General features: G+C 41.6%; 1 protein-coding gene across 2 annotated transcripts in view; it reads right to left on the reverse strand.

Annotated features, from left to right (window-relative positions):
- The window catches only part of CCL28 (C-C motif chemokine ligand 28), a 53,861-nt gene that overhangs the window by 12,318 nt on the left and 21,049 nt on the right, over window positions 1-20,494 (reverse strand). For both annotated transcript variants that reach the window (XM_073343900.1, XM_073343899.1), the window contains exon 2: window positions 1,945-2,032. In XM_073343900.1, coding sequence (XP_073200001.1) covers window positions 1,945-2,008 — 64 coding nt within the window. In that variant the 5' untranslated portion in view covers window positions 2,009-2,032. The remainder of the gene's footprint in view (window positions 1-1,944; window positions 2,033-20,494) is intronic.

Here is a 20,494-nt window from a genome sequence, read left to right on the forward strand (position 1 = left end):
TAATCCTTAGCAAGTAATAGTCCCCCAAATGTCTCTTCCTTTGGCTGGGGCAATACAACCAGTGTCCTAAATTGCACCCCAGAATACCCAAAAGACACAACGAGCACTTCTTCAACCTGAAATTAAATAAACCAAATCTTAATCCACTACCTTTGAAATACTTTGGAGATTCCTTATCCATTAGGCTGCCTTGGTTCATGAGAATTCACAGGTATAATTTTGGCCACCAGAGGGCTCTCATATATGCCATTAAACAGAGGTCAAATATACAGAAAATCACAACGAAAAGAAACCCACATAAAATTGAATATTAAGAACCAGGTCTTATTCTTACATTTCTGCCACACCTCTAAAGTAAATGGAGTGTAGCAGAGGCAGAATTTGGCCAAAGCCCATAAAACTCCTACTGTATTCTCTAGTTCCAAAATGGGCTAGTATGTTTGCTAGACTTCATGAAAATCTGCCTTTAATTATTGTTTTGCTGTTAAATGCAGAGTGTGTTTGTCTTAGTCACCTAATTATTTGTCTCATACATACTGATCCATCTGGTATACAGAATAAAAAAACAAATTTAAGAAAACTCTCTCGATGCCTTATTTGAACACCCTACCCCCTAGCGTGCAAGCACATGCATGCCCAGCAAGTACACTCAGATTACAGCTCACACAAGCCTGTACCGTCCAACAGGTGCAGAGGCCATTTTGGTAGGGTAGAATTTAAGGCACATTTTACCCACTTGTGGCATGATCCTGCAAGGTGCTGAGGGCTTGTCTATACACAGTTAGTGCACAGCAAACCAGGGTATAAATCTGCAATGCCCTAGCTTGCTGGGCACTAACTGGCTGTGTGAGCCTGCTACCATGCACTAAAAGTTCTGTAGTGTGATTTGATGGATTGCTGTTTGAAACTCTACTCTCGCTGAAGTCAATGGGAGTTGAAAACACTCAGTATTTCACAGGATCAGGTTCTTGGATCTCTTCCTGAATTTGGTAAAGATTTTAACATCACAGTTTAACAAGATTATTTTGTAATATAAAATTACAAGGAAAACAATAAAATATTGACTATGAGGACGAGAAAAGTCAAACAAAGTATGTGGACCCAACTCATGTATGCACCTAGCACAGCTGTCAGTAAGCATGATGCAAAATGGGAGATTTGATCTATTGTGCAATTTGCTACAGTTAAAATGTGAGAAGATGTAAATAAGTTTTTCTACATTTTAGCTATAAAATCCTACGTAAACACGGCATCAATCATACACAGTATACATGACTTTAGAGAGTGCTAGTTAAGTCTGCAAGTAAAGTGTCCTAGAGACCCTCCTGCATGTGAGTAACTTCATTCAGATGAATTGTCCCAATTGCTCCAAAGTGCAGTTAAAATGGTAACATTTATTGTGGCAAATACCTTGTTGTACTGATCCTTTCTAAAGACCTGGCATTTCCTTGTTTAAACCATTTTACAAAAAGTTTCCCAGTCTAAATATCCAACTGCCCTTGATTTGACAAATAGTAATTAGCTAAAACATTTAGAGTGAAATCCTACCCCCAATGAAATCAAAGGGAGTTTTGTATCAGGGGGTAGCCGTGTTAGTCTGTATCCACAAAAACAACAAGGAGTCCGGTGGCACCTTAAAGACTAACAGATTTATTTGAGCATAAGCTTTCGTGGGTAAAAACCCCACTTCTTCAGATGCGTGAAGGGGAGTTTTGCCACTGATGTCAGTGGAGTCAGGATGTCACACTTAAAGTTCTCCCAGTTTTCTGTACAGAAATAAAAACCAAAAGTGATACTCTCCAATTACTCACAGTGTTATGGATCTAAAACAGCTCAAATTCCATACACAGACGCTTTGCCTTATGGTTGATTTTTTTGTTTGTTTGTTTTTTAAGAGAAACCTATTATAAATGTAGCAAATAAATAATGTACAGAATGACTTACCCTCAGATGTTTGGACAACCACAAATGCAAGAGCAGCAAAGAGAGTGACTAGCTTCAAATCCATTCCTTCCGACTGCTGCAGCACTTACTGTAACAGACCAGGTTGTAAATTACAGGAAACAAAGGTGATCCTACCTCCTGGACTGCAGTAAAAGAAACTAACTTTAAAGCCCTGCCCTTCACAGATGCTGTAAGTGGGCTTGAGCCTGCAAGGTACTAAGCACTCTGGCCCGATCTAGCAAAACACTTCAACACATGCTCAACGTTTTATTGACTTTAATAGGACTACCCACATACTTAACTTCAAGCATAGGCTTAACTACTTTACTGGATCAGGCCAGAGTATTCAGAATTTTGCAGGATCAAAGCCACTTCTGTGTTCTTACTTCTCTGTCCCTGTGATGGACCTGGCAGCTGCCAGTGCTTTGGCATTAAAGGTGCTAAATAGATGTGCTAAATGTGGGTTAAGAAGAACCAAAGAATTAGAGTTTATCATTGCTTTATATAATTCACATATGAGAGCCAAATTTTGTTGTCAGTAACAAATATGCAACTCCATTAAAGTAAATGGGCCAAATTCAGCTATGACATAAACAGGCACAACTCCAGAGAAGTCAGTGGAGTTGCACCAGTGCTGAATTTGGCCCATTGACTTCCAAGAGATTGTATGGCCATGTTAGGTGAGAAAAATTAAATATGAAGCAGTTATGCCAACCGAACCAAAGTCAGGCCAATAAAGATTGCTGGGAAAGTCCCTGAATGAGATAAATAGAATAAAAGAATACTTGTTTAAGTTGTAGGGAGTAAGAAAAAAGGGGAGGCCTGCATTCCTGCATTTTTGTACCAGATGTTCTGGGAACAGTTTGTTGAGATACGGAGGCACTGTTTTCCACTCCCTGTTCTTGTGTTATGTCTGTTCTTAACTCCTCATCTCCCGGTTGACACCCATACCGATAAGAAAGTTAGTGAAGCATTACAATTTGCTAAAAGTTATCTACAATAAGGGGGTAGAAGTGCATGCATAATAGAGAAAGAGGATTTTAACTAACATAGGGGAGGGGTGGGCTGCTTTATGAATATATCTGTGACGCGATGGGACTATCTATAAAAACCTATTAGTTTTACTTAGAGGCTGCCGGTTCTCTTTGGAGACGGGCTGCTCTCTGTTGTTGTGTGCACTCTTCAATAAAGAGCTTTGTGTTCGGTCCTTGCTGGTGTTGCTGGTCTCTCTCCGGTCAGACAACGAACCGTGCCATCTGGGGTTCGAGTCCTTGACAGCCATAAGTGAGAGCAGAATTGGACCGCCCCATGTCACCCTACCTCTTACTGCCTTTCTGAACTGTTAATAACAGCAGTAACTGAACTGGAGACCAAAGTTACACTGTAAGAGCACGTCTTCTCTGCCACCATAGAACCAGAGTATCCTGGGTGAAATTATACCTCTGACATCACTCTGTTCACATTCCGTGCATTCATCGAATCATAGAATATCAGGGTTGGAAGGGACCTCAGGAGGTCATCTAGTCCAACCCCCTGCTCGAAGCAAGACCAATCCCCAACTAAATCATCCCAATCAGGGCTTTGTCAAGCCTGACCTTAAAAATATCTAAGGAAGGAGATTCCACCACCTCCCTAGGTAACACATTCCAGTGTTTCACCACCCTCCTAGCGAAAAAGTTTTTCCTAATATCCAACCTAAACCTCCCCCACTGCAACTTGAGACCATTAATCCTTGTTCTGTCATCAGCTACCACTGAGAACAGTCTAGATCCATCCTCTTTGGAACCCCCTTTCAGGTAGCTGAAAGCAGCTATAAATCCCCCCTCATTCTTCTCTTCTGCAGACTAAACAATCCCAGTTCCCTCAGCCTCTCCTCATAAGTCATGTGTTCCAGTCCCCGAATCATTTTTGTTGCCCTCCGCTGGACGTTTTCCAATTTTTCCACATCCTTCTTGTAGTGTGGGGCCCAAAACTGGACACAGTACTCCAGATGAGGCCTCACCAATGTCGAATAGAGGGGAACGATCATGTCCCTCAATCTGCTGGCCCTACTTATACATCGCAAAATGCCATTGGCCTTCTTGGCAACAAGGGCACACTGTTGACTCATATCCAGCGTCTTGTCCACTGTAACCCCTAGGTCCTTTAGTAAAGAACTGCTGCCGAGCCATTCGGTCCCTAGTCTGTAGCGGTGCATGGGGTTCTTCCGTCCTAAGTGCAGGACTCTGCACTTGTCCTTGTTGAACCTCATCAGATTTCTTTTGGCCCAATCCTCTAATTTGTCTAGGTCCCTCTGTATCCTATCCCTACCCTCCAGCGTATCTACCTCTCCTCCCAGTTTAGAGTCATCTGCAAACTTGCTGAGGGTGCAATCCGCACCATCCTCCAGTTCATTTATGAAGATATTGAACAAAACCGGCCCCAGGACCAACCCTTGGGGCACTCCACTTGATACCGGCTGCCAACTAGACATGGAGCCAGTGATCACTACCCGTTGAGTCCGACAGTCTAGCCAACTGTCTATCCACCTTATAGTCCATTCATCCAGCCCATACTTCTTTAACTTGCTGGTAAGAATACTGTGGGAGACCGTGTCAAAAGCTTTGCTAAAGTCAAGGAACAACACATCCACCGCTCTCCCCTCGTCCACAGAGCCAGTTATCTCAACATAGAAGGCAATTAGATTAGTCAGGCACGACATGTCCTTGGTGAATCCATGCTGACTGTTTCTGATCCCTTTCCTCTCCTCTAAGTGCTTCAGAATTGATTCCTTGAGGACCTGCTCCATGATTTTTCCAGGGATTGAGGTGAGGCTGACTGGCTTGTAGTTCCCAGGATCCTCCTTCTTCCCTTTTTTAAAGAGGGGCACTACATTAGCCCTTTTCCAGTCGTCTGGGACTTCCCCGGATTGCCACGAGTTTTCAGAGATAATGGCCAATGGTTCTGCAATCACATATTCATATATTTCTGAACCAAATATAGAATTTCCATTTGGTGAGGCAACTACGGTGAGGGAGGAGAATATTTTGTGGCAGCAATAGAACATTCAATCTGAATAGAACAAAAAGTGGGGTTTGTTTGTTTGTTTGTTTGTTTTTTGGTGAATCACTTCAAACTAAATTGGGAGGCTAGTTGCATTCCATATTTCTGTGGGTTGCACGAAAGAAGGCCCTTTCCTGATCCTTGCACATAGAGAAAGTATTTGCCTCAGCAAACGTGTCCTGATGTAACTTTCTAGTATTTCTGGTGCACAAAATGTTCGGAAAATAATTTGAAGCAGTTCATGCTTAATCACCACTTGGGCAGAATGATATTACTGCACAAGGAGAGCAATGCTGCACCTACTCAAGAAAAATGCTTCCTTTCCCCCTTGCAATTAGAAGTTGCCTACTTACCCCTCCCTCTCAGGTCTTTCCTGAAACTTAAATTGAACAAGAACAACTAAATTTAATAAGATTCTTATATGGTGCCCGTCACTGGTCTACAAAGACAGGCAATCTGTGAAAAAACTGAAGAGGAAGTCTTTCCTACCTCCCTGTTAGTGCCTCTCCTCTGCTAAAATGTACCCACTTGCCAGTCTCTGTCCAGTCTTGTAATACCACCCTTCTCACCTCCCTGTGCCTCTACACCCTTGTTACAATAAACACTTCTAGCTTCTTAGGCTCTTCCTCTCATCACAGTGCTGCCATCTGCTTCCCAGCATCTCTTCTCCCCTCTGTGTTCCCACAGACTTCTTTCTTCCTCCTACACTCCCCAATCCCTTGCACTGCAGTAGCTCCAGGTTTACTTCTTCCTTCAAATTAAAAGACTGAGGTCACGAGAGCTGGTTGGAAGTTTCCCAAAAGAACGTTACTCCTGTCAGAAACGGACAATTAATTGAAAGCAAAAAGTTTCAGGTATAAGGGGACTGTTGCCCCCTTACAAACATTCAGTGGGGGTTTTTTAGTTCTAGCTCCCAGTACTAACAGGGGGAAGGGTCGATGGGAAACCAGGACCCTGAGACTGATAGTCCCCAGGAACAATTGGGAGAGGCCAATTCTCCAGGTCAGCCTGAATGACAGGGCAGGCAGGCTAATCAGGGAGTCAGGAGGCCAGGGAGGTCCCATCCTCCTCTGTCTGAGCTGGATTTGCCTGGGTCAGTCAGAGTGGGGCCGAGCTAAGGAGAAAGCAGGGGCCCAAGCTGAGCTGGGGAGCAGAACTGTGCCAGATCCAGAGGGACCAGAAAAGCAGCCCAGAGAGAGCAGACCCCGTGCTGGGAGCAGAGCTGCAGCCCCAAAGCTAGGGGCACAGCCCAGAGAGAGCAGACTTGCCCTGGGAGGCGAGCTGGGAGTGGAGTCAAAAAAGCAGCTTGCAGAGCAGACTGATGCTGGGAGGAGAGCTGAGTTATACCAATAAAATAAAAACTAGCAGGATCTTATTAAAGGGACAAGGCAAAATGCCACATTTATTGTAAAAATAATAATAAGAAGAAATATGTATAAAACTCACACTGTTGTATTGTTACTTATTCCTTACTTAACTATATATATATATATATTCATTCATTCATTCATAGCAGTTCTGCATAGGGGTTATAGTTACCAGCCTAGAAGTTGCTCGTGACAGAGTACTGGCCAGGTTGCCTGTACATGAGAGTGGAGCCAAGTCCGTGTCAGATGCACATCTGATGCTCCTGGAAGTTGGTTTGCAGAATCAGACCCCAAAGTTCTCACTTCCTAGAGTCCATTTTTATAGGAATTTCTTCCTATCCCAGTCTATGGGAATTGCTTCACCATGCTGTTGCTGAATCAATCAGCAGATGTCACATTCCTGACGGCTCCATGCTGCCAGATGTTATCTTGTTCTTTGGTTCTCCCATTCTTGAGGCTGTTGGGTGGATTCCAGTCTGCCCTCCGGGGGTCCTCTGGTTATTTCCAATTGACGCCTTCTTCAGCCAATGGACACTGGATTCTTAGGCTGGCACCTCCCTGATCATTCAGTTATTATCCACACCAAGCATCCATCCACATACATCCTCTATCTCTATTTTAATCACAATTGTTAACAAAGCAAGATGAATACAACAAAAGGGCGGGGAGTCTCTGGGTGCTGTTTCTATTGTTACGGAGTACTGCTTTGAGTCTCTCTCTGTGTGAGTAGTTGTTGTTACAAAGAATTGCTTTGAGAACAGACTCTGTCTTAGAATGTACTAACACAATTAGCAGCTTGCAAGTTTCACACAGAGAGGGAGAGAAACAGTACCAAAAACCAAGAGACCTCTTAATTAGTAATACCCTGGAATTTAAACTATGGGGAATCAAACTCATTTGAGATTTTAATACAGAACGTCTTTAATATGATCCAACATAATCCCCCTTTTGACACTAAGATTTATAATCGTCAGTGTCACTTTCTATGTAGCCTCTTCAAGAGAAGGTACTGTGAGGCCATTTGAGTTTGTGATTCCAATTCATCCCACATACATGATCCTAGTGATGTATCTTTACTGCAGGGTTCTGGGGAACAGGCAAGGTGAGGCACACCCACTTTTGAGGAGTCCATTCAGTACAACCTCTAGTGTCCAATAGCTTCCCTCCCTCCCCAGCCCACTGGCTCGAGGTCCAGGGTAGCCAGAAGGATCCCATGCGTAATATGGGGAGTGGGCTAACCTTCAATGTCTTTGCCTCCAGGGACTGTTGGTGTGCAATTTTGACAACAATTTCTCCCATTAATAAGTCTTTCCAGTATACTGGAAACGTATTGCATCCATTCCTACTGATAAGTGTCAAACAATGATCTCTTTCTTTGTTTTAACAAATGCCTCAAATCCTTAATATTTCCCAATATGACCCAAAACATTTTGTGTTCCGAAGTAGCTAGTGCAAGTATCTGCATTTCAGTGCATCCCATAGCTATGGCTGTGTAGTTTCCTATTTCTAAATTTTTTCTTATGCATAAATCATGTGGTAGTATTAAGCCATTTCCAAAGATTCCATCAGGCTTTTAGGTTAACCAGACCAATTTGGACCAAGTCTACATTGGCATGTACTTGTTTTTGTATCAGGCTGTCCTGTACCTGGGACAGAGAGCTTAATTTATTTTTAAGTACCTGCAGGTCTTCAGCATTTTTTTTTTTAACATACAACAGTGCTAGCAACAAGACAAGTCAAAACAGAACACAAAACACAATTTCTATTGTGACAGTAGATTCATGGTATTGGGTTGCTCTTCAGCTGGCATCAGCTTTTCCTGATTTTCTGAAAGACAAAAAGAACATGTTTCTACCCCTTTTGGGGTGGCAGATTATTGCTTAAAATATTTCTTTTACAAATACCCTTGCTGATTGCAGGCAAAACAGAGGAATTTCCCCCACATTTTCCTGTTTTTGTTCTATAGGCAGGCCAGGTTCCAATGGCTTGTCTTTTAAGGGTTATGGGGAAATTATCCCACCGTTTAGTCATTAAATTCATGAGGGGGGGGGAAGTACCTCAGTTTTCCTTCTTGTACAACAGACCAAGTTTATAACGTTTTTCCTGCTGTGTTAAGCTTTAAGTTTATTTACAGGTAATAGATGAGAAGCATCATTACCATATGACCTTAAATTATTTTTCCAAAAATCATACACACTATAAGTTGCTACAGGGGTACTTATTATCATTAAATTTATTAAAATTATCTTGTTATCCCATGCCTTTTATTTAGACAATTTGTTTGCTGACCAGGTGTGTCCTTTATCTGCAGCTCCTTTGTGCTGCTAGTTCTTTCCTTCCTTTATCATTTAGGTAATTTGCATTTTCACAGACACTTCCTGCTTTTGGATTTAAAGCCATCAGCAGCTCAGAGACTCTATCTTAAAAGGGACACAATCATCTTTCACCAGAGTTTTGATCACTTTTAACTTCTGCTTCCAAAACACACAGCAATCTGAAAGAGAAAACCCAACTTATTGTGGCTCCCTTTGGAGCCCTAATAGCATTTTAATTAAGTAGCATGGTATGTTTGCATTTCTTTTGCCCCTTCTACAATATACCCTGCACATGTTCTGGGGCAAATGCACATTCCTTCCATAGTTTAACTTCTTTAACATTATCCATATCAATTTTTACATAACTAATTTTTTTTTTTTTTTGCTTACAAAGTTTTCATGTACCTTTATCAAAGTGACAGTCTGATTACTCAGAGCCATTTTAAGACTCAGTGTTTCTGACATTGCTTCTTTTTGTTTTGTGCACCTCACCCCTGCTGTTGCTTCAGAGAGGCACTGTCTTTTTTTTAAATTTCTTATTTATTTTTTTACTACAGCTCCCATCTGCTATTTTGTTACAAAAACAAACAAACAAAAACCAACCAAACAAACAAAAAGAATCCAAAATTTTTTTTCTATTCTCCTGATTTTGACTGCCCTGCTGTAGTCACAACTTAAAAACATTTTAAATTTTGTAAAGGTTTAACCTTTTAAAGGTTAAATGCCAAATCCCAAAGCCAAACAACACTAATTACCTGTGTCTAGCAAAAATTACCTCTGTCAGTTTTGCAACTTTGAATTAAAAAGTCAAATGGATTTTTAGTGGCATTATTTAAAACAAAAACAAAACCAATTGGTCCTTAGAACTTTACATATTTACACACACACAGACAGATACATACACATTTTCTTTTCCTTAACATCCCTTCCACACTGCTCTGTTTTTTACATCTTACATTCCCTTTATACATTTGAGGCAGTTAAGCTCCAATAGAAACCCCTTATGTTATTTTAGCAAATTTGACTAAATTGTCCAGTCAAATTATTTTAATCAGATAATTTATTTTTGTCTGGCTAATTTACAAACTTTCCTTTGGAAAAGGGCCCATTTGTCCTTCAGAATGGCTGCAAAGAAACCAAGAATGCTCTTTCTCTAACACTTTTCCTTTTTAACATTTTCACAAACTTTAGCTGCTTAATTCCCTCCAGCCTCTGCAGAGTTAACTTTTTTACTCTCTTTTCTCTTTGTAATTATGCCTGCAGGTGCCGTACATAGGACCTTCTCCCCCTTCACCTGCATCCCTCCAGCCTCTGCAGAGTTAACTTTTTCACTCTTTTTGTATTCCTGGAGGGCCTCTTTCACTATTTTCAGCTGGCTTTGGGTATTTGTAGCCAGCACCTTCCAATTGTCTGCTCCCTTTTCTGTTTGTGCCTTTTCCTCTTTACATGAGGACAAGCAGAGGTAAGAATCCTTACATGCCTCCCACAACAACCAAATTGCTGCTGCATCTCTTTTGGCAGCACTAGAAGGTTTGTACATGAGGATGTATTGAGCCAATCTATCCTCTAGGTCTGATATAGTACAGACATCTACAAGGGCTTGTTCAGTCCATGGATTATGCCCATATCTTTGGAGGACTTGTTTGAAAGGTGTAATTTCTCTAATGAAAGGTGAGGCTGGAGCTCCTTTTGGCTTCATTCCTCCCTCTACACCTGCTTTACCCTGTTTTTTCTTTAACATTCTAACAAATTTTTAACTTCTCGGTCACTCCTGATTTTATTCAGCGAGTGGCTTCTTTGTCTCCCCTGGTTTTACTCAGCTGGTGACACTGCCTAGATTCCCTGAACCTGCTACTCCTTATTTCACTGAGTAGCCTAGCCTGGTCTGTGGACCTTCTTGCTGTCCCTGATACCTTAGTGAGCAATAGGGCTTAGGTTTAGTAATCATAGGTTAATCTATGCATTTCTCCCCTGCTACCTTCCCAGAGGCCAGCAGGTCCGGTTAACCTGTTTTTCCCTACTACCTTCTCGGAGGCCAGCAGGTCTGGTTAACCTAATAGAAATGCCTAGCTCAATAGAGCTGGCGATGTGCACACCAATATTTACAATAACTGAGGTTTTTTACCAATATTCCCCCTTTCACAATTCTCCACCAAAATTTTATACCAATAAAATAAAAAAGCAGCAGGATCTTATTAAAGGGGAAAAGGCAAAATGCCACATTTATTGTGAATACAGAAAGAATCATAGTAAGCAGTTAGAAAAGGAGTACTTGTGGCACCTTAGAGACTAACCAATTTATTTGAGCATGAACTTTCTTGAGCTACAGCTCACTTACTTTGAAACCTGTCAGTAAGCAGTTAGTTATAGCTATAACATTCCATTCAATCTCATATTTATTCACACATTCATTCATACACACACACACACACACACACACACACACACACACACACAGGTTCTGCAAAGTTGTTATCACAGTTAGCAGCCTTAGAGTTGCTTGTGCCAAGCCACTGGCCAGGTGGCCTGGACACGAGGAGGGAGCAGGGCCTTCTCAGGTGCTCCTCTGATGCTCCTGGAAGTTGGTTTGCAGAATCAGACCCCAAAGTTCTCAGTTTCTAGAATCCATTTTTATAGGAATTTCTTCCTATGCCAGTCTATGGGAATTGCTTCACCATGCTGTTGCTGAATCAATCAGCAGATGTCACATTCCTGACGGCTCCATGCTGCCAGATGTTATCTTGTTCTTTGGTTCTCCCGTTCTTGAGGCTGTTGGGTGGATTCCAGTCTGCCCTCTGGGGGAGGTCCTCTGGTTATTTCCACTTGACACCTTCTTCAGCCAATGGACACTGCATTCTTAGGCTGGCACCTCCCTGATCATTCAGTTATTATCCACACCAAGCATCCATCCACATACATCCTCTATCTCTATTTTAAATCACAATTGTTAACAAAGCGAGATGACTACAACAAAAGGGCGGGGAGTCTCTGGGTGCTGTTTCTATTGTTACGGAGTATTGCTTTGAGTCTCTCTCTGTGTGAGTAGTTGTTGTTACAAAGAATTGCTTTGAGAACAGACTCTGTCTTAGAATGTACTAACACAATTAGCAGCTTGCAAGTTTCACACATAGAGGGAGAGAAACAGTACCAAAAACCAAGAGACCTCTTAATTAGTAATACCCTGGAATTTAAACTCTGGGGAATCAAACTCATTTGTGATTTTAATACAGAACTTCTTTAATGTGATCCAACAGCTGCAGCAACCAGAGCCAGAGGGGCCAGAGAAGCAGCCCAGGGAGCTGGAGGCAGAGCAGCAGCCGTACTGAGGCAGAGTGGGGCGGGAACTGGGGCTGGAGCAGTCCGGAGCCAGGTGTGGTGAGCATCTTGGGGATAGCAAGGGGGACCCTGGGCAGCAGGCCCAGCACAGGGAGACGCCTCAGCCAGGAGGCTCTGCAGGCCAGACTCCAGGGGACGGGCGGGGGATTGGTAACCCTGACAGGGCGGGGGCAATGCTGGGAAGAAGGCCCTGTCACCTAGAGCCTGAAAGCGTGTGGCCACCACCGGAGCGAGTGTCCAACCCACAGCATCCCTGCAGCACAGCCAGGGCCTGAGAAGAAGGCCTGGGACTTACAAGGACCAGACTGTGAACTGCCTGGACATTCCAGAGACACTGTTTGTGATGTTCCCTGCCACAGAGCAGGTTGATGTGTTTCCTTTAACCTTTCCCATTTTTCCTTATTTTTTTAAAGTTAATTGTTGACTAAATAACTTGCATTTGCTTTAAATTGTATGTAATGGTCAGTGGGTCAGAGAAGTGCCCAGTGCAGAGAGAGTACCCTGGAGTGGAGACACCCTAGCCCCTAGGTGACCACAGCAGAGTTGGATGTCGAGCCCCCCAGGAATCCTGGGCCGAGCCTTGTTGGGGTTACGTAGACTCCGCCAGACAGGAGAGTGGAAGGGGAGTCCTCAAGGGCAGGGAGATCTCTGGGTAAAGGAAGTGGGAGCGAGGACTCAAATCCTTTTCCTAGCCCACTTCACCGGGGTAGTGCAGAAGCCAGGAAAATTCCCCAAAATAGCGGGACTATTCCCCCGCTTACACATGGGAACGGATCAATTTGATGACATTTCATTTTGGAAAGAGAACACATTTGATTTTTCATTTTGAAATGACATTTTATATTATGAAAAAAATGTAAAATGTCAAAATTGGAAAAATATTTTGATTTTTTATTAAAACAATTTGATCTGAAATTTTTTTTCCTTTAGAATTTAATTTTTCAGGACATTAAATAATTGTTATTGTTCTGTTTCAGAACAAAGAACAGTCACATTCAGAGAATTTCTTATAGAACGGAAAATCCGGTTCCTGCCCCGTTCCAGGTGCTGATTTAGTAGGCAACCCCTATTGAGCAAGGCACTTAAGCACGTGTTGAAGTCCTACTGATCTAGTGGGACCGTCACCATATTTTACGTCTATAATATTAGGAGTGTCTTTCTAAAAGTTCTACTCTAGCTCAACCAGAAATTATTAATTTGACGCAGGAATCACTTGATGAATTTCTATGGCCTGTGTTATGCAGGGGGTCAAGGAGTGGCTCCCAATCTTTTCAGACTACTGTACCCCTTCCAGGAGTCTGATTTGTCTTGTATTCCCCCAAGTTTCACCTTACTTAAAAACTACTTGCTTACAAAATGAGACATAAAAATACAAAAGTGTCACAGCACACTATTACTGAAAAATTGCTTATTTTCTCATTTTCACCATATAAGTATAAAATAAATCAACTGGAATATAAATATCATACTTACATTTCAGCATATAGAGCAGTATAAGATGAATCATTGTATGAAATTTTAGTTTGTACTGACTTCACTAGTGCTTTCTATGAAGCCTGTTCTAAAACTAGACAAATATCTAGATGAGTTGATGTATCCCCTGGAAGACCTCTGTACCCCAGTTGAGAACCACTGGACTAGATGATCATAATGGCCCCTTCTGACCTTAAAAATCTGAGAGTCCTGCCAGCCTGTTACTGTGAGTATGGACACAGCCATTACATTTCCAGTAAAATTTCCAGAAGCACGGAATCATACTTTACTAAACTCTAGAGACTTTGTAGTATATCTACTATGTTCCTTTCCAACACTAATTTTGCAATTAAATACTAATAAAAATGTAGGTCTGGTGCTATGGATTTGTTTGTCATAATTTCCTAACCCTACTTATCATCACTCTTGGGTCATTAATCTTCCAGAACACGTCTGAGACACCAGAAGCACGCAAAACCTATGTGGAAATTTGTGTGTGTGTGGTTTTTCTTAAGAAGAGAGATACAATAGAGTGAGTGTTCATTTACTCTTGGCATGAAAGAAGTTACTTATGTGTTACTCAGCAAGTGGATATGCACAGGTCATGCACCTGCTCTGTAATACTGTTTGTGCAATAGTAAAGCCAGAAAGGGACTTAAAACATCTAGAAACCTTTGCCAGTATGCATCTGCACCAAGATAAGGAGTTGCAGCAGTGTTGTATACATGTTAGCTGTTCTTCACCATGACACACAGAGAAACAAATGACTGAATAAGAAAAAGAAATCTGATAAAAGTAAATGTTACAGCAGTATTCCCCAGGTTAGGAACTTGGTTGTAATAGATTTAAAAGAGGTTCTGTTTGCCAGCTGCTGGCCACAGAGAGGACCCTGCAGTGCTCTCTAGCTCACAGAATAACTAAACAGCCATGTCCTTACATAGGGTCGCCCATCTTGGATCAGGATCTGAACTTTGTGGTTCAGGCCCATCTTTAACGTTAATGCTAAGAATCTGCCCCCGCTCCTGTTGAAATCAATAGCAAAAGTCTGAGATCAGTGGGAGTGAAAACAGATACCTGCACAGGGGGTTGCAATGGAAGAAAGACAGTGGAGGACCATGTTCTGAACCACACACTTCCACATAGCATCAGATCAACAGTGTTTTCTGCTCATTACTCAGATATATGCACATCTCCACTGTGTTTTCAAGAACACAATTAACTGGTTTTACTTTTCTGCAGGGATACATTTTATTTCTGCTAACAGACATAACTGCTGCATGCAGAATAAAACCAACTGCTTCAAAAGTGTTTCCATGATTTTGCACAAGTTTCACAGTATTCATGTTCTTGCAGAGTTTGCAAAGCCATTTTTCTATATTTCCGGGAGCCAAAGCAAACAAAATGAGGTCCCTTCCAACTCTGATATTCTATGATTCTATGAAAATGTTTACTTGCTTCAACAGAAACATACAGGAAGGGAGATAGGGCTGGTTCAAACACAGAACTTTTTTTTAATCCTCTTTATAGATACTATATTAAGGAGCTTATGTTAGCAATTTTAAGTAGCGTAAAACTATTTATAGGTGGATACTAACTAGCAGATTTAAAGCCAACACAACCCATTCTTATGTCACTGAGAAATTTAAAAACAAAATCAGAACCAAGAAACAATATAATGAATGTGCAATAACACATTCTAACAACCAACTGTCACAAAAGAACATGTAACCAACACAACCTCTTTCCAGAATTGTGCTAATCTGGTATAGTGTTGGACATTTGATCGGTCCAAAAATAACTGGTCAACTGACTGGTCAAATATTTTAAAGCACTAGTTTATTAGAGTAGTAACCACCATAAAAACAACAAAAAAAGAGAGTCAGAGTTATGGTTTCCAATAGGTTTAGCCTTTAGATAGATACGGATGCCTAATTACAAAAACCAAGTTACTTAACTGAGCTATTATAACTCAGAAAAATGTGAAACAATGAAATGAAGCTCTAAAAAAAAAAAAAAAAAAGAGAGAGAGAGAGAAAGAATAAGTATGACCTTTTCAGCAGTTACATTAGTTTTTAAATGTGAACATTATTCAAGACTGAACAGTTACAAATGAAAATAAATTAAATTACACTGAACTAAAACAAGCACTTAGTAACTATGAAAGAAAAACACAATTTTAAAATGCATTTATGCTTGTTAGGCAGCAGGCGAACTCTTCAGGCAGCTTCTTGGCCATGCATATTTTGGTTTTGTGTTGGGTGAGGAGGTTAAATGGCTGTGACCCTGTGATATACCAGAGTATAATCCAGATTAATGAGTAGCTGTGTCACCCTTAGTCTGTTACCTCGGATGCCCTTTACAATGCCTTGCTGCTGTAGCCTCCAGCCTGGACTGCTCACAAACAGCATCCAGCATGTAAGTCACACCCAGCTATGTCAGTGTGTGTGTGCTACAGCCAGCCAGCCACACCTTGGCTCTTACCAGCCTTGGTTATGCTGCAGGGTGATCCCAACAAACACCCTGTCATGGATTTTCCTCCAGAAACATATATCCCATACTGCCCAGCCCTTTCCTGGAAAGTACAAGTAAACTGAGTACATTATCTCTTTAAAGGAATGATATGCACACAACTTGTTACCCCAGACAGAGTTATCCAGACACTTCAACTTGAACACGCTGCATTAGATAAAACAATAAAACAAGTTTATTAATTACAAAGAGAGATTTTAAGTGAATACAAGTACTGAAGCATAGAAGTCAGAAATGGTTACAAGAAAAATAAAGATAAAATGCTTACTGGTGCCTAACTTAACTCTAGTAGATTCAAAGCTAAGTTTTCTCATCACATGCTTTCAGAAGTCTTACTGAACAAACTCTTTAGGTCAGGACCCTTCCCCCAGAGTCCAATGGATGCTTCCTTTGTCTCTTCATGTGGAGTGAATGTAATGGCTCAGGAAAAGAAAGAGGGGTTCCTTGGGGTGTCTGTCCCTCCTTTTTATAGATTCAGTCCCCCTCTTGAAAAACATTTCCAGCTGAGACCCAGGAGACAAGAGTCTATGTAGAAGGATGTTCCACTGCTGTTTTTTTCACCTGTTTGAACTTCCTTTCTTGTCCCTTCCTGTTTGATTACTCTCTTTCCTGCTTAAATGCAAATTAAGGCAAGCACACATTCCTTTGTTTAGGACAGACCTGTCTGCCAACTTCTGTTTGGGCAGAGCTGTGGGGTTTGGAACATGTGTTAATAACATCATACAGGGGAATCTTATCATTTCACAATGCTACCACACATATTTTACTGCGACAATACAGATCAGCAAATTATGAGTTTTCAAATGATACCTTACAAGGCATACTATGTACAAAGATTATTACAATATGTACAAGGTGTGAATTCTGGGATATACTCTGTAACAGAACCCTCCTCTCCTTCCACCACTCCCTTCTGAGTTAAGTTCTGTATGTTTGTCTAGTCAATTTAGATTGTAAGCTCTTCAGGGCAGGGGCCATGTGTTTTAGCTTGTTTAATGTGCTTTGTAAACTGCTATGTACATTGATGGCCTGTCTACATACATACAGTTTGTTCTGCAGGATCCCTGCTGGTCAAGATGATCAGTTTTCAATGTATTCACCTTTTTCCCAACACTTGGCATTAGCTTATAGCAAAGTGAGTGATCAAGACATTTTAGTAGGCTTGCTAAACAGAAGGTACCATAAGGCAATCAAAAAGGTAGGCCACTGCCTACATCAGGGCATTTTTGTTGGAATATTTAACAATAATTGACTGTGCTCAAATACTAGGTGGTTAGTTGACATTATTTGAGTGGTCAGTTGACCAGCTTGCCAAGCCTAGGCTGGCAATGCTTTAGTTACAGTTTTGACTAAGGGGATGTAAATAATCTGTTGGTATGTTGGCTTGTGCGCCATACGAGGCTAAAAAAAAAACACTGAATGGCGGACAAAAAAATCCAGCAATTGGCTTCTAACCTAGTATTTATAACAATTGCCATGAGGGTGGGGTGTGGGGGGAATGAAAAGCAAACATTTAAACTCTACATCAGTCCTTTTTGAAACTTTTAATATTGTGTGTGTGTGTGTAAATGGAGTGCTGGTGAGAAGGGCCAGATTCACAGCTCTTTGGGTCTGAAGCCTTTTCTCTTTTGTGCAAAAGATATAGCACAGGAAAAAGCAGCACAGACTTTCCCACGCTGCCACAGGCAATGTGCCTCAACTTGGAACTGCAAGAGTGAGATAGAATTATTAGCTGTGGGGCTGAACTATCTGTGGTCTCAGGCTTCCAACAAGGATGCTAATTAGTGCCAAACAGGATGTGGACTCTTGTGTACTGGGTACAAAACTGAAACTACCAGCTCATTTTAATGAGGCCATGAACAGCTGTCAAATGACAGTTTTTGGTCACTGCTAAATCAGGTAGGATCTGAACCAGTGACTATGAGAAGAAAGGTCCCAGATCCCATTGCCAGTCACTATTATTTCTCTACTTTACTGTCGTATTACAGCTAATGTTAATCAGCTAACTGCTCTCTTCATTTATGTTCCTAAAATTACTTAAAAGCAATGAGCAGACAGAGTTGTATAGCTTACAGCTGTGTCCTGCATTTCCCAGACAGTCCTACACTCGTTATCCCGCAACATGGGAGGGTTGTTTATTGTGTTCCAATGCAGCAAGGCACCTCCTGCAATCCCTTTGAGCTGTGCTGCCTCACCACCAATACCTACAGCACCTGGCGGAGTAGAGAGCTGACTGGAGGAGCATCACCAGCAATGCATGACAACAGGGAGAGTTCCCCTGCTCAGATGTTTCAGGAGTGTAGTTCTGGGTAGACGCCCTGCAGGAGCAGGATCCTAATGGCAAAGCATACTGTTTGGACACTGACAGAGACCAGAACTGGGGTGGCAGGAGCAGCGAAGGGAGGCTGCGGAAGTGATCAAGGTAAAAGCAATTGGGGATTAAGCCAGGAGGAAGGTAGAGAGGGAAAAACAGGTGGGGCTGGAAAGGCAAGGGATAAGAAAAAAGGGATGTATAAAGAGTACAGAGAACAATGGTGGGGGGAAGGAAGGATTGGAGGGGGCTAAGAGCATGTGGGATAGGAGAGCAGAGACAAGAATGGAGGATAAAGAAATAGCCTGTTCATAGAGGATTTTCATTGCATATCTACTCAAACATAAGCCCAAAATGATACAACCTGCCTCTCTAGTATCTATTCAATTCAAAGTCCGTAAGGAGTTGATATCTGGACTTTGATTAAATTTCAGTTCCTCAGACATGCTGGCAGCCTCACCAGCTCCCAGAACTCTAACCCCATGTTTCATCTCAAGGATTTTCTCAGTGTTTATAAGGAATATATAAGCACCTGTGAACTGGGACCTGTGGCTATTCACGTGAAGCAAAAAGAGAAATACTGGTGTTAGCTAAGAATGGGCACATCTCCAATCTGACATTTAAAAGCAACTCAGGCTGAGCTACTACCAAGCAGATTTGGAACAGAAGCTTCACTCACTGCATAAAAGTGAAGCAAAATGAAAACTGGAGATTAAAATAGCTTCTCAGTCATAGAATCATAGGATATCAGGGTTGGAAGGGACCTCAGTAGGTCATCTAGTCCAACCCCCTGCTCAAAAGCAGGACCCATCCCCAATTAAATCATCCCAGCCAGGGCTTTGTCAAGCCTGACCTTAAAAACTTCTAAGGAAGGAGATTCCATCACCTCCCTAGGCAACGCATTCCAGTGTTTCACCACCCTCCTAGCGAAAAAGTTTTTCCTAATATCCAACCTAAACCTCCCCCACTGCAACTTGAGTCCAAGCAAAGAAAACTCTCCAGGGTTACACAAAATGGCTGACGGAAACTAGATGAGAAAAAAGGCTTTGTCTCTGGTTCTAGAATCTGGAAAACCTACAGCTGAGTCTGGATCCCAGTAATATTGTTTCCCAGCTCCCACTATTTGAAGAACAATCACAAATTAAAAATGGGATGGTGGAGTGTGCTGTTTCCTGAAAGACAAAGGATTTGTGGGGCAGCAGAAGGAGACCTGGGTGATATCCTCTAAGAGTAACCTTGTCAATAGGCTCCAGAGCCATACAGCTGGCCTTGGAAAGAACCCAGTACCTGGATACAGGTCCTCACTATTTACAGGCAGAACCAAGAACACTGTAACTTATATTTCATAGTCACAAAAATGGACTATGAAAATGAAATAAAATTCAATAATAGCTACAAACTTTCCTATGATTTAAGGCAAATTCTTCTTGGTACCGTACCTGACAAAGAATGTAAAAAGCAAAGAATGTAAAAAGCCCTGCCTGCATGAGTTTGGGTTTTGTTTCAGTAATCTGGACTATTTCTCTGAACTCTCCAAAAAGTGCTTTTGATAAGAATACATAATAAATAAATAAATAAATAAAATAAACCCGCAAGCAGCTGGGAAAAGAGACTGGACAAGGGACCAGGAGGGAGAGAGATATTGGATGAGAAGATAGGAAATTAAACATAAACAAACCTATGTTGAAAGAACATTACTAAGTTGCAACATCAAGCACTCAAAAAGGCATGGAATGGATGGTGCTCATTTAACAATCAGCTGTTCGATATTTTGTTTTCTCGTCATTGTTCAATGTGTGGCCTCCATGCCTTATTTAGAGCACATGATTCAGACTTTGCTCCGAGACAGAATCACTCATTTCTTCATGGGCTTTTCTAAGGTGTTCAACACTATAATATCTGAGTGCTTCACAAACAATCTATCTTCACAATACCTTTGTGAAGTGAGGATGATGGGAGCAGAGGCACAAGAAGATTACAGTAAAAAATATCCACTAACTTTGGGTCCCCCATTTGAGATGACTAGGACCTAATTTTTCAGAGTACTTAGCATTATATAACACTACATATGTTCAAAGCACATATCCTATTGACTTCATTAGGCATGGAGTGTGCTCAGCCCTTCTGCAAATCAGACTCCAGTGTATGGAGTTGGGCACCAGAAAATAAGAAACACA

This window comes from Lepidochelys kempii, chromosome 5, assembly GCF_965140265.1.
Source record: "Lepidochelys kempii isolate rLepKem1 chromosome 5, rLepKem1.hap2, whole genome shotgun sequence".
NCBI classification, from domain to species: domain Eukaryota; kingdom Metazoa; phylum Chordata; order Testudines; family Cheloniidae; genus Lepidochelys; species Lepidochelys kempii.